Source organism: Chiloscyllium plagiosum, unplaced genomic scaffold, assembly GCF_037043375.1.
Source record: "Chiloscyllium plagiosum isolate Xiang-an unplaced genomic scaffold, Cpla_swu_hap1 HiC_scaffold_12, whole genome shotgun sequence".
NCBI lineage: Eukaryota > Metazoa > Chordata > Chondrichthyes > Orectolobiformes > Hemiscylliidae > Chiloscyllium > Chiloscyllium plagiosum.
The window spans coordinates 44,732,841-44,748,396 of record NW_028270150.1 but is presented as its reverse complement, the minus strand read 5'-3'; the positions used below and the strand labels follow the sequence as shown (position 1 = coordinate 44,748,396).

The 15,556-nt window shown below is 36.4% G+C and overlaps 1 protein-coding gene across 28 annotated transcripts in view; it reads left to right on the top strand.

The window, feature by feature from the left end:
* stxbp5l (syntaxin binding protein 5L) overlaps nt 1-15,556 on the top strand; it is a 546,418-nt gene that overhangs the window by 484,679 nt on the left and 46,183 nt on the right. For all 28 annotated transcript variants that reach the window (XM_087992753.1, XM_087992749.1, XM_087992757.1 and 25 more), the window contains one exon: nt 4,373-4,546. In XM_087992753.1, coding sequence (XP_087848879.1) covers nt 4,373-4,546 — 174 coding nt within the window. The remainder of the gene's footprint in view (nt 1-4,372; nt 4,547-15,556) is intronic.

Below are 15,556 nucleotides of genomic sequence, written 5' to 3'. Positions count from 1 at the left end.
CTTGGGCAACTCTCTGCGTCCAGGCTGGCTTGTCCGCTGCCATGGCCTACTTTGCTTGTCTGCAGGAAAAATGGCAGCCTTCCTTTCCACTCTACCTTTCTGCAAAATGGGTTGCAAGTTTCCCTTTCTGGGACAAAACTGTTGGAGCAGCAGAATATATAGGGCAGTCCAGGTTTGCAAGCTTACGTGATGCATGGCTGAGTGTTTAAATGTGGCGCTAGTGCCATGAATTGTGTCTGGTCCTAATACTGGTGAGCCTCAGCTTCTGCTGCCTTGTGATTAAAATGAGAAGCACGCCTTAGAGCTCCATGGTAATATTAATTAGGTGAGCAGCGAAAGATTGCATTAGAAACGTGACTTTGAGACATGGCAGGAAATGTGAAGAAACTCCCCAAAAAATAACACTTAGCCAAAAAGAAGGAACATTCAGCCCAGTGGTGTTTATCATTTGGGTTCTACCATTTGATACAGTTTGAGTTTTCGTGGGTTGTTTTCATGAAACTTTCCAATATGGAAAATTCCAAATGGTGTGGTATAAAATACATAGCAAATAAAGATTAGATTCCCTTCAGCCCAACGAGTCCACACTGACCCTCTGAAGAGTAACCCACCCTCTCTGACTAACATACCTAATACTATGGGCAATTTAGCATAGCCATTTCACCTGACCTGCACATCTTTGGATCACAGGAGGAAACCCACACAGACACAGGGAGAATGTGCAAACTTCACACAGACAGTCACCCAAGGCTGGAATTGAACCTGGGACCCTGGTGCTGTGAGGCAGCAGTGCTAACCACTGAGCCACCATGCAGGAATAGTGTGGGAAAAAGGCAATGCAATGAAAGAATAGCCAAAATCAGACTGAATAGCAGAGCAGACTGAACCTTGCTATTAGTTTTCAATGTTAAGGCCAGGCAAGAAGAGATGAATTGTCTCCTCTCTTCAACCACCTCCCCCTGACACCCTGATCTCTGTCTGTAGCTGGTTCTATGGGAACCAGGTGCTAACTTCTTCACAGAGATTAAAAGATGATAGCAGCTTCTCACCAATTATCTGGCAAAATGATCCTGAAATCTCCATTCGAATACAGGTTTCAAGACGTCCAATTGTAGGTTTGTCTGTGACAGCTATTGCATCAATGTCCAATACTTTGCATTTGTTAAGTGAATTCCTAAGACCTAAGATATATTTCTGGAAAGTTGGCCTTGCATTTTTAAGCAGTTTGCCAGTCCAGTTTTCAAAACAGTTCCAACCCATTGAAGTATTTTAAAAATCATATCATGAATAAGAGTTAAGATGTAAAGTTTTGTGACAATACAAGATGCAATGATGGTGATCCAAAACGTTACCTGAGACCCTAACAATGTTTGTTAAAATAATTGTCTGAATCTTGATGCTGTAATTGTTTTAAATTAGCTTTACAAAGCAATTGAAGTTAAAAATCATTAACCTAATAAATATTGGAAAGTTTTTGATTAATGATGTATATAATGTTAAAACATTTAATGTTAGCATTTCCAGAGGAATGAGATGTAAACATCATTAAGCAGAAGTGCCAGTTAGAACAAATTGGTGAATGCATAAATGCTATTGTCTGTGACTGGTCAACTTGTTCACTGTAATTTACTATACATTGTTACTTTTTAATATTATCTTCCAAAGACCAGGATAAACTTGAGTAATGAAATTCTGCACACAAGATTGTGGATGCTGAGACAATTGGACATTGAAAATTGAGATAGGTTGACTTTTATTCAATAAATGAAAGGCAACAAAGGCAACTAAATGGAATTGGTGTGCAACAGCCATGAAAGATTTGATTGGGACTCAAAGGGCTGAATGGTCTATGTCTGTGCCGAGAATTTCTGTTTCTAAGTATTGTCCAAGGAAAACATGATTTTTAAATATTCTGAAATAATTCCCATTCCCACACTTCTCCAAGGATGGGATGCTCGGAAATCATTCTGTGCATTTGTGAGTCACAAATTGATGAACTTATTTCCCAAAACAGTGACAGGCAGATATTAAAGGAGTGTTTTAATTTATATATTCTTGACCACCACACTAAACTGGGTGGGGTTTCCTTTTGAATATAATTCAGCTAGTCACATATTTTCTTCTTCATGTACATCTCAGAATGCCATTAATCTTTTGGTCAGTGATGGAGCTTAGACAGAAAAGCTAGAATTTCTCAATGTTTTACAGAATTGTTCTATGTACAATTTAAAGAGGAGATATTCTTGATGTCTTTTGAGCTGGGATGGCAATGTTGAACCAGAGTTCCTGGAAACCTATGCCATTATAATGGCATATCTACATTCTCAGGTCCCTGGAATTGCACAAAAAGAAAGGAGAAAATTATGGAGTAAGTGATTTACATTTACTCCATATCCCTCTATATCCTTTCTATAGTATGGCTACCAAAATTGTCACAGTACTCCAAATTTGATCTGACTAGATAAACAAAACACCTTTTCTATTCAGTCCAATACTTATAGAAATAAATTACAAAATAAGCCCTAAACTCTTGTTTTGCTTTGCTTAAGGCCTTAAATATTCCTGCAGTCTTTGTGATGTCCTTTTCTGTACTGTTAGATTTCTTTGCTCATCAACTCCATTTAAACACATCAGCAAAGCAGCGTGTGGCTTCCTTATTCTCCAAACAAGACATATCCCTTACACATATATATTGTAATTGATTTTAACTACACATCCATTCTGCAGATTTTTTTCATGTTTTCTTGTATTTCATCAAATACTTCCTTTGTATTGCTAAACTTCTAAATTTTAAGAATTTCTGAGTTTAATTTACTAATATATTTTGGGAACAAGTCTTCCTAACACAAATATCTGTTGAAAACGATTTCCCACTTTTTGCAACATGAATAACTGCTGTAAATACTGATATTCTGTTTTTATGATTTGGAGGTGCTGGTGTTGGACTGGGGTGTACATTATCTTTTTAGTCAGTTTGGTTTCCAAAAAAAATTGAGAAATGAGTGGGAACCATCCTCACTAATGCTTGACAACATTAATATTCAAGTTAACATAATAATTGAAATGCATCAAAAACATAATGAGAGTATAATTTCCATTTTGGACAATTGACAATTCCATCACAAATTGCAAACTGTTTCAAAGTGATTGTTCCCACAGAATTTCCATTCAAATCTGTTTGCATATTACAAAATATGAAATCTGCTTTGAATCAGGCAATATTTTAAACATTTTATACTGACTTCCTTTAAACAATATTGCTTAATCAGTATTAGTGTGATAACTTTGCTATGTTTAATTGACACAGCTGATAAAATATTATTTCACAAAAGTAAGCATTTTAATTCATCATGAGTAATCTGATTTTAACTTGCTGAAAATGTCTATTATGAAGCATTCAAAATTATTGTTTGCATTTAGAATATAGACTTTCAGCTCTCTTTAAAATTATATTTAAACCATCTTATTATATCATGATAGGTTATTGATCTGAAACATCAATTCTGTTTCTATCTTAGTCCATAGATGATGCTTAACCTGGGTATTTCTAGTATTTTCTGCTTTAATCCAAATTCACAGTATCGTAGTGTTTTGCCTTTGTAGAATAAATATTCTGCAGTTTGAATCAATTCAAGTTTCTAGGTATCCAAAAGAAACAAACTACATTCAACAAAGTAAGTTTTCTTACTTTAGACAAGTTGACCTACTTTAAGTCAGTTTTGGTTTTCAATCTAGATTTCCACTTTTATCTATAAACAGCATTTAATTAGAAACCTTGAGGGAAGTCACTGTTTGAGAAAATTGAAGTTGTTTTACTAAAGACAGTCATAGAATCATACAGTGTGGAAACAGACCCTTTGGTCCAACCAGTCCATGCTGAACATAATCCTAAATTAGTCCCACCTACCTACTCCTAGCCCACATCCCAACCCCCCCACCCATCTTTCCTATTCATATTGTAACTGTGCCTGCATCCACCACTTCCTCAGAAAGTTTATTCCACATGGAAACACTGCTAGCATCATGAACAGCCATGGAAACATAGTAAGTAGATGCAAGAATAGGTCATTTGACCCTCAAATCTTTAACCAGTTTGAAGTTTTTCTTGTCACAATGCTTTTTACTCCAATGCTCAATAATTTAATTACAGAAAATTATTGAATATTGTTAGTGATAAGATTACCTTCAGTCACAGGAAAGACCACTGGAATTCCAGCATGATTCTATAATTGAAATTTTGATACTTATATTCCCTGCATCTCACCATAAACATATAGCAGAGAACAACTATAACAGGTACAGCACTGACATATCAAGGAATCTACCTATTTACATGCAATTAGTTAATTGTGAATTAAACTATTTGTTACAGATCATGTCAATGGAGTTTGCACAAGTCCTGTTTCCCAACCATGCAATACCGGGAAGCGTCTTTCCATTGCTGATACTTCAAAGCTGAATCGCCGAGGGCCAGGCCGACCACCATTTCGAAAAGCACAATCAGCAGCCTGCATGGAAATCTCATTGCCTGTCACCCAGACAGAAGGTGTGTGAGTGTGTGTGTGTGTTTATATATACATGTATGCATCTTCATTTTTCCCATTGATTTTAGTCACGTGAGATCCAGGATCAGCAAATATGTTAAATCAAATAGGAACCACCAACTGAAGCAATATGACTCCTAACACTGATGATTTAGCCATTTGGTTACAGCACAGATGCTCTGGCCATCAGGTATTGCATGCCCAAAATCTGATTCTGCTTGGTCTTGTGCATTTAATGTAGAATATGGAGGTTATACCACCAGTGAAAACTGCCTTATTCAAATAAAATAACTCCAATTAAAATTCAAACCAATGGATGAACAATGATTTAAGTTAAAACATTTTCTGCTGCCACCAGATGATGCGTCAAATGGAATTCTGCCACGAAACCCATCCTTATTTACAAAATGGTATTTTTCAGAAATTTTGCTCATTGATATAATCCTCTACCATGGTTTTCTTGTGAGAGATTTCTCTTTCCCCCAGTTATTTGGATCTATGCTTTAAGATGATAAATTTTCATCTTGGGAAAAGTCATTCTAACTGAAAAAAATCAGATGAAATCCTTATTGTGTTTATCAATTTAAAAATAAAAACATAAATTCCAAGTACTGTATGATGCATCAGAGTATTTTAAATTGAAATAACAGTCAGTATTTCTTAATTGCATAGACAATACCCTAGTATGATTGGTTAAATATTTAACCAATCACTGAGACCTTTAATATAACTCTTAAGTAGTGTTGTCATTATTGTGTTGAAACCAAAGTATATGACCAAAACTTTACAGTCCCCCATATTTGGAATAGCAGGCAGGGATGTCGTAAAATTATAGAACATTTCAGCATCACTATTCCCAATTATTGGCCCGTTAAGGAGCCTTCAACACCATTGAGTGTATTGGGGAGACAGGCACTAAGTGCCCAGCTTGCCAGGTGAAATTTGGAAGAGCATGGGCATTGCCTCTTTTTCAGGCTCCCTGTGAACATTTATGTTTTTTCTTTCCCCAATAGCACTCCTCACGTCCCTGTTTTGCCTCTTCCTTACTATCAATCATGGCCTCCTACACTTCTCAATGGGCTACCCCAGCAGGGCAATATCCCAAACTTGCATTCACATAGTGCTAATGAACCTCATTTGCCTGAGATTCTATCTGTAAACTCAGCCATGGTTAAATGGCAGCAATTCCCAGGGGCAGGCATTCTGTCCCCAGCATAAAATTCAGCTCAATGAGTTGTAATACACAAGAGTTATATTCCTCCAGGACCTGAATACTATTTAACTGCAAACAGTTGATTAATAGGTCAAAATTTCAATATTATTTTATTAGAACAAGATGGAAGTATCTCTGCAGGTTAAAAATGCAGGCTAATTCTGTATTCCGTTTAGGTTTGTAACTTATAGTTCCAGCTAGGATTCACTCATCATAAAATACCAATTGAAATGTAAATTTGATTAAAATTAATATATGTCAGCAGGGATGGATGTGTTAAGGAAAGAGCTTGTACTTGTGTACAATGGTTCATTTTATATTCACAAGCCGTCACTGAATTACATTTGAAAATGATCACAACATGGATAAATTGTATATCAGGGGACTGTGGTGAAGAAACCATTATAGTATTTCTAAACAAGATTAATTCTCTAAATTCTAAAATGTAAGTAGCAAATGCCACTGCATGTATTTTTGCTTTCTTTTGCACCTTTGCATGGAAAAAGGCAAATTCTGAAAAACATGAAAATACTTCTGACAAATTGTCATCTCTGCTTTATCTCTCTCCTCCGAACTTGGAGATGTGAAATGATGCTGTCCTCTCAAAGGGTGATTATTCTTAATCATTGAAGCAGATGTATTGTTACCTAGGAAGCTTTACTGGTGGCAGAGCCCCTATTTATTCTGCATTTTACCCTTTTATCACTCATACCGAATGTGAATGTAACTGGTGTCTTCTGAGATGCATTATTAATTTTATATTCAAAGTAGCTTTTGCTACCGTTAACCTATGGAGATTTTCTTTTTCAGTATTTCCCAATCCTACAGGCAGTTTGTGTCATAATTTCTATAGTCAAGAAGCTCTTCTTTCAAATTTGACAGTTTTAAGTACTTCTAAAAGGATACTTTTACTAAAATGAGTTGACAAGGTTTACACCATATTTGCTTGAAAAACATTACTATATCTCTTTGGATATCAAATGTAAGTATAATACAAATAAATTTTGTAATGTGATAATATTTTACAGGAGATTTAAACTCTACAATATAAAATAGAACAAACCTTTGTTTATTTGTTTGAATCCTGATTTATTTCAGGTGGTATCTCAGTATACTGGCCAAAGGTACTTCTTATAGTCAAGCAACTTTGTTGTGTGGGATGCCATTTTGTGAGCTGCTGTTCATGAATAAAGTTGCTGCCACCATCTTCTTTTAACTTTAGGAAACCACAAAGCATGTTTCATCTTGTGTGGCAGAGGAAAACTACTTCCTGGTCTAACTAAAAGAGTCTCTTACTGTTTATAAAATATAGTTAATCATTTGTTAGCAAGTAGTTCCAGCTTATATTGATATGTTAGACACTAGACATAGTTACAGAACCTTTGAGGAGGACTAGATGTTAGCTCTCATTCCTTTGTGATCCTAAACTGTTCTCCCCACAGGCTCATATGATATTACAATGCAGTGGTAGTCATTTTGGACCCATAAACAGCACTCTTTAATGGCTATTTCAGCCAATAAAAGATTATCTAATATTGCTAAATCATGAATGAAATGTGGGAAATTCTAAGTAACGTTTAATGCATAGATAACACAAAAACATTTTTTGACCACATTGGTCAGCTCTACATATGTTTCGAGACAATGTAGCTATCATCCTTCAGCAGTCTCCAGGCTGACCTTGACAAAAGAGACAGAAAATGTATCACAATCCAGGCTTTCATTTATATCAAATGAGGAAAAACATCATTTTTCTATGTACAGTTTTCGCAATGAAAGATTCAATGGGCTTGTGGCCTTGCAAAGCTGTATCATGTATTTACATTTGAATTTCAAGCTTAAAAAGGTCATTACTACATTTTACAACTTATTTGTTTATTTTCTGCAACTAAATAGATAGATTGTTGAAAAGTTCTGTTTAAGAATTTTCCTTTCTAATGTCTTCAATATATTAATGTCTTGATTGGATGACCTTCATTTTCTGTCCTCATCCTTTAATAGCAATTTTGGAAATTGAGAATAGATGCTATAAGCTATTTGTTTCAGTTTTACCTCTTCTAGTTTAAATACCACTTCTTGGCTCCCTGTGACTTACCAAATTATCCATTAAGTCATTTAAACATCTGGACTAGAAAGATCCATAGTTTACTTTTCAGTCTAATTATTTCATTAATTCCAACCAAATGTCACCAGCAACCATGTGTTAGGGAAAGAAGTTTCAGCCAATGTTTCCATTCCAGATCAATTACAATCAACCCCTTACTAGACATGCATTTTTATAGCTGTTGAGTGAGATGATGAGGTTTAACTATGATGTGGTTGACCAGCATACTTACATTCTTTATCAAGGATTTCATATAAAAGGTTGAGATATTAAAGGTTGGCTTTACAATGATACCAGAGAAAGAGAAACAAGGAAATCACTTACGATAAACACTTGCTGTTTTGATAGTACAATTGTAACTTAGTTTTTTTTCCATCCTACTGGCACAGTCAAGTGCCAGAGATGATTCAGACAGTAAATATGGTTTTCCTCTTTGTTTGGCCTACAGGAATTATAATTCAAGTGACGGAATTTGGCAATGTTTGAATACAGTGTATTTATGCAACATGCCCCCAGCCATTGCTGAACATCCAACCTGAGAAACTAAATTATCATACTTCGACAAAATAATCATAATTGGTAAACACCGCTTGCACCCAGAAGCAAGAACAGAATTTCTTGAACTGCTAAACAATTTTTGGTGCCTAGAAATTTGACTTGCATCCAAAACAAGCTGTACAATTAGCAGAATAATGTTTCTTTATGCCCTTCCAAATCTGCCTGAATGCAAGTCAGATCATTTTAAAATGAGTACCAGTAATATACCTGGAATTTTTTTTAACGCATCCAGAAGACCCACCAAAATAAAAACTGAAAATGTTCTGGACTTTCTTTTATCCAGTCTCCAGCAGTTCTTTTGAAGTTAATTGATTTACATGCATTTGGAGCAGCAAGGACTGATTAGCGATAGTTAGCATGGCTTTGTGCATGGGAAATCATGCCTCATAAACTTGATTAAGTTTTTAGGAAACGTAACCAAAAAGAGTAATGAGAGCAGAGTAGTATGCTTTGTCTTCATGGACTTTAATAAAGCCTTTGACAAGGTTCTGCATGGATGCTCATTAGTAAAGTTAAACTACATGGAATTCAGGGACAGCTTGCCAATTGGATACAAAATTGGCTGGATGGTAGAGACAGAGGGTGGTGGTGAAGAGTTATTTTTCATACTGGACGCCTGTGACCAGCGGTGTTCTGCAGGGATTGATGCTGGGTCCAGTTTTGTTTGTAATTTATATAGATGATTTGGATGGAAATTTAGGAGGCGTGGTTAGTAAGTTTGTGGAAGACACCAAAATTGGTGACATAGTCAACAGGGAAGAAGGTTATATAAGATTACCAAGAGATCTTGATCAATTGAGCCAATGGGCTGAGAAGTGGCAGATGGAGGTTAATTTGGATAAATGTGAGATATTGCATTTTGGTAAAATAAACAATGGCAGGCTTTATACAGTTAATGGTAGGGCCTAGGTAGTGTTGTCGAAGAGAAACTGAGGAGTTAAGGTATATAGTTCTTTGAAAGTTGCATTACAGACAGGGTGATTAAGAAAATGGTTAGCGCACTCGCCTTCATTGCTCAGACCATTGAGTATAGGAGTTGGGACATCATGTTGTACAGTACGTTACTGAGGCCACTTTTGGAGGACTGTGCACTGTTCTCATCACTCTGCTGTAGGAAGGATATTATTAAATTGGAGAGGGTTCAGAAAAATTTCACCAAGGTGTTGCCGAGACTGGAGGATTTGAGTTAGAAGGAAAAGTTGTATAGGCTTGGACCTTTTTCATTGGAGCATAGAAAGTTGAGGGGTGATATTTACAAAATCATGAGGGGCTTAGATAAGGTGAATAGCAAAAGTATTTTCCCTTGGGTAAGTGATTTCAAAACTAGGGGACATATTGTTAAGATGAGAAACGAAAGATTTAAAAGGGACCTGAAGGGCAACTTTTTCACACAGAGGGTGGTGCACATGTGGAATGAACTGCCAGAGGAAGTAGTAGATGCAAGTACAGTAACAAAATTTAAAAGATATTTGGATAGGTATCATAGAATCATAAAATCCCTACAATGTGGAAACAGGCCATTTGGCCCAAAACGTCCACAGCGACCCTCCAAAGAGTAACCTACCCAGACCCATTCCCCTACGCTATTACTTTACATTTATCCCTGACTAATTCACCTAGCCTACACATCCCTAAAAACTATGGGCAATGTAGCATGACCAATTCACCTAATCTGCGCATCTTTGTATTGTGGGTGGAAACTGAAGCACCCAGAGGAAACCCATGCAAGCATAGGGAGAATGTGCAAACTCTACACAGACAGTCGCCCAAGGCTGGAATCAAACCCAGGTCCCTGGCGCTCTCAGGCAGCAGCACTAACCACTGTGCCATCCATAAATACCATGAATCTGTACATGAATAGGAAAATTTTTAGAGGGATATGGGCCAAATGCAAGTAAAGGGAACTAGTTTTAGTTTGGGAAACTTGGTCAGCATGGACAAGTTGGACTGAAGGATCAGTTTCCATGCTGAATGACATGATAATGCCTGGTGCACTTAGATTGAGCATATCCAGGTTATTTACATTTGAATTTCACATTCAGATTCTTTAAATTACTAATGCAGGACCTTTATATGTATATTTATGAAGTTTATCATGTTTTGAAGGGATGACTTAAACAAGTAGAGTTATGAGTCAATATAACTGCAAGTATAACCAGGCTGTGCTACATGATTGTGCTGCAACATTAAGAGATTTTATGTCACTTTTACATGGGAGAAAAACTTAGCTGTGAAATGAACTTCTTCTCTTATCCTTCCTTTTATTAAATATATTTTGTTGTCTGTTATTCCCTTGAAAAATATTCTCTCAATTGTGTTGTTAATTCACAAAAGAAAGCTGCAGATATTGCAGTTTTCAAGAATTGCGATACCACTTTATGCTCAGTCATTGAATATATAATCATTACCCAGGAGGGAAATCATTTTGTTGTCTCCATTTTTAGGATGGCTGTAGGATCCCTAACAGTGACAGAATATCTAATTTGAATAAAAAGAAATTTAAATTGGTCAGGTACCAATTATGGTACCAAAAAGAGGATTTCTGTTCAGCAAAGTGTCAAGTACCAATTATGTTCAATTTCACAACAAATTCATGATCCCAATTACTAAACCTGATGTGGGAAGCTTAGTTAAAAGATCAGCAAATTGTAAGTTCTGCACAATTCTGCCCAAAATATGTATTACTGAGGTACAGTAATAAATCCAATGCTCCCAAATGTCCTTTTAACAGGTAAGAGTTTTGGGTAATTATAAAGAAATAGAACTATTGCATTAGAAGCAAGACCATGTAAAAGAAAGTATATGTCTAATATGTTTGGTGTCCATCTACACCAGTCTAAAATTATTGCCTATGCATTTTGTGAAGGCATTTTAAAAATCAAAATTTATTGCCTTTTCTCCTATACACAGAAAGAAAGTTTGGCTTTTGTTACTTTTACCATGAGATTGTATTCCAAGACAAAATTTTGAACAGCCAAATTTTATGCTGTTCATAATATGTATATAAAAAACACTATCTTAACACAACCATTTTAAAGTTTCAACATGTTTTCCGTAACAATCCAGAAATACTTTCAGAGAATCAATCCTAGAGAATTACCATTAGCATCTCAACTTTTTCAAACTTGACATAACTGATGCTTCCCAGTTTCTTTCCCTTGGACTGCTGAGAACATCTTTTGTTTACAATTCCTTTTGAGTCAGCTGGCATGAACTTTTCACAAATCTGACACCTAAATTTTTTCAGTTCTAACAACTTGGAAGACTCGTACAAGCTCTACTGGCTTGGCAACTTCACAAACAAGAAACCACTTCCTCTGACGTGACTTGTTCCCTTGAACTGTCTTGATTCCTTTGCTTTGCTCTGCCTACTCTACCATAACCTCAATAGTATAAACATTTCATTCGTTATCATCAACTTGCTAGGCAATTGACCTAAGTCAGATGCCTTCTTACAAATAATCTCTGATCTTTTTTTATTAAAAGAAAACCTTCACAGAAATGACCCACATCCATCTCCCTCTATTTTAAAATCCAAATCCTAAAATTTATCACAATCCAGCCCATCCTTTTTGCAGAATTCTGTTGGTATGTATATGTTAAAATTATCTCTGTTAATGTTAGTCCAATGTTTTGTGCAGTCTTGAAAATGTGAGGTGTTTTTTATATCATCAGAATTGTGTGATTATGAAGTAGTTTGTATGATAATTTCATTGTTGGTGTATTTTTAAAGTGACAGTATCTCAATTGATCCACCACTTTGTAATTGTAGACATTATTTCTAGTAATTAGTTAATTTAAATGTTGTCCAGCCTTTTCAGAAGATGACAATTTAATGAACAAAGTTGAGATATATACATTTAATCAAAGCATCAAGAAAAGTACATGGACCACTCAATGACAAATACTGAAAGAAAATTAGACTAAAATAAGCAAGTTTGTATAGCTAGTTTTTAAAATAATAATGAACAATTTTGAACATGTAGAAAATGTCACTTTACAAACAAACAAAGAGATGAGAGAAAAGAACAGGAGATTGTGTTATAGTAGCTATTTTTAGCTAAGTAGCTGCTATGCTATTTTATAGTGGCACTTAACAGCAGAAATGAAATCTTGCAATACAACATTGTTAGGTAGGTCATGACCTAGTCATTCTACACTGGTAATTCTACACAAAATATACATCATCCATTTCTATATACAGTATAATAGAAGATTCAAGTCCTGGTCCTCCTACCAATCATTTAATTAATTTTATCACTTCTTGTCTCAGCTCGCAAAATAATCTCAAGTGCAAAGCAAGACATCTCATTTCAGTAATGTCCCCCACCAAACATGACAAATATTGTTGTATAATACTAAATTGCTTGTGTTTAAGTTAAATTAAGCTTCTTTGATAAACCTTCCCATAATGCAACTCATTAATTAGCTGAGCAGATATGAGGCTTTCCACACTTTTTCTGAAAACTGATTAGCCAACACTAGATTGGACCAGACTGTAAATGTGTATTTTGATGGAAAGATCTGGGTGGGGCCCTACACTTTTCATGCTATCTCATTATTGAATAACCAAAAAACCTTAAGAAAAAGGAACAGGAGTAGATTGTTCAATCCCTCGAGCCTACTCCAACATTTACTAGAATCATGGCTGATCCAATATTCTTCATATCCACTTTGCTGCCTTTTCCCTGTAACCCTCAATTTCCTTTTGCTCAATAATCTATCTCAGCTTTAAACACACACAAGGACTCTGTGTCCAAAGCTCTGCAAGCTAAGAAGTTTCATAGACTCTCAACTTCCAAGACAAGTTCCTCCTCTGTCTTAAATTGACAGTCTTTATTTTGAGTCTATGCTTTCTGGTCCAAGGCTCCCCCATAAGTGAAACATCCCCTCAGTATTTACCCTGTCAAGCCTGTTAAGAATCCTACATGATTCAGTGAGATTACCTCTCATTGTAAATATGCATGTTAAAAGGACTGATATACGACAATGTAATCATTGCAAATTTTAGTTATTTGAACTATAGACTCTATTTGAACTGTATATGCAGAAATATTCTCCATGCCCTTTTGAAACAAGTATCTTAAAGTATCTGCCACCCTTCAAAAAAAGGGAATGGAAGATACGTACCCAAATAGTAACAGATTTATTAAAAACTACTGGTTCTGTTAAAAAAAAATCAAAAGTGTTTGAAGTGTACATTTTTTCTTCAGTGAACATTTTAGAGAAGGCTGGAGTAATCTTTTTTGCTAAGTAATTTTGTTTTTGAGGAGTATAAGTTGCAAATCACTATTAGAGTCAGATTTGGAGGGTATTGATTGTTACCAATAACATAGTTTTACTGGGACTTTATTTTCAGAGGGAAAAAAAATCTACAATAGTTTACAGCAGAATTTTACATTCTAATCTTAAAGAAGGATGGTTTAGATATAGTTTCTGGAACTTTGCTTTGCCATTTTAATCCAACATGATTACTTTCCTTCATTGTATAAACAATCTGAAAATTGAGGAATAAAGTTGAACCAGCCAACTGTTAACAGTTACAATGAAAATGTATTATTCTGGTACCTCAAACATTGAAGAACAAGTTAATTTCTGAAAGTTTTCAGACTCACATTCATGTCTGACAAAATTATTTAACTTTGAGAGACAAGAAATTGGGCAGAATCTCAAGGGTCTGAGCAACATGTCCTATAACAAGGTATGTGACAGAGTTGGACAACAAATGCAACAAGGCCCATCTTGGACACATTGGGACAAACCTACACCATCTGTAGTGCTTTTGACAAGCAACATGACTAGATTAATGCTCGGCAACTGAAAGCTGCAAATTGGGAGTGGTTATTGCTTGTTAAATATTTTATTAATAGCCCAGCTCACCTCATTAATACTCAGCTTCCCATCTTAGCAAACAAGCTCAACATCAGGAAAACTTGACAAGGAGACCAGACTGAATACCTGGTGATTACAGCTCACCACCTTCTCTGAACAACCATGTTGGAAACGAATCAGCAACATTTCTATTTGCACCGACCACACACACCCCTCATCTATAGACAGTGACAGGCTTTAAGAACTTCCGAGACACTTCTGCAATTTGATGCTCCATCTTAGGCTGCACCAACAACTATAATTGTTGTAATGCTGCAGCAAGGACACTTTGCACGCAGAGACATGCACCCAGCACTCTGGGCACTTCACTCATTTTCATAGTACAACACTTCCTCTAACCTACATGCTCATAACATCTCTGCCTCACCTTGCCTTTCTGTGCTTTGCCGCTTTAGCCAGAAATACCAGGTTTGGAATGCTGCTGTTTTGCCTTGCCACTCCATGCAAACATAAGTCAGGAAGTCAGTCAAGTCAAGGAGATAACCTTTGCTCAGGAGTTCTCAGCAAAGTAAGTTAAGGGCAGCTTCTAATACCAGTCCAGATTTTTGGGTGTAATCAGACCTGCATCCTGCCCTCATAAAAAGGTGAGGAGCTGAATGTTGAGCAGCAAACCCTCTGTCTTGATTCATTCTGCTCTATTGTGGGCTGTTTTGTTCCAGTAAAGATAGAGTGGCAGGTATTGTAGGAGATGAAAACGTATGGCACATCTATTACTCTTGGTGCAGGTGGGGAGATGTCCTGAGAAAGTAAGGAGGCAGTGCAGAGGTAAGCAGGATGAATGGTATTGGAGTTGGGGTGGGTGATAGCAAGTGAGGGAAGGTGTTGCATCTGATAGAGAGTGGTAAGGCATTAGCCTTTTTTGAGAGGTGGATACAGGAACAGTGATCGAGTAAGTGAGGTGTCAGAGAGAAGGTGGTGGCACTTACCCTGGTGGAATGGAGGAAAATATTGGCCTTCTTCCTACAGTGCAATGCATTTCTCTAGACTGCTGAGATGGTTCTAACCCAGATGGGAACCTCAAACCAAGCATGGCATGGTCTGGTGTCGTGAAACTCCATTGCATCCCTCTGCAAAGAGGGGCATAAATTTCCTACTACATGCCCTGTCCAAGGCAAACGTGAGCAACCACACAAGCCAGTTTTGAACGGATAATGTTTGCCCATGAGCACTATGAGCTTTCAAAGATGGCATGGGCACGATGGATTCTGGTCTTTCGTCAGATATCCATTGTATGGGAAGTAGTTC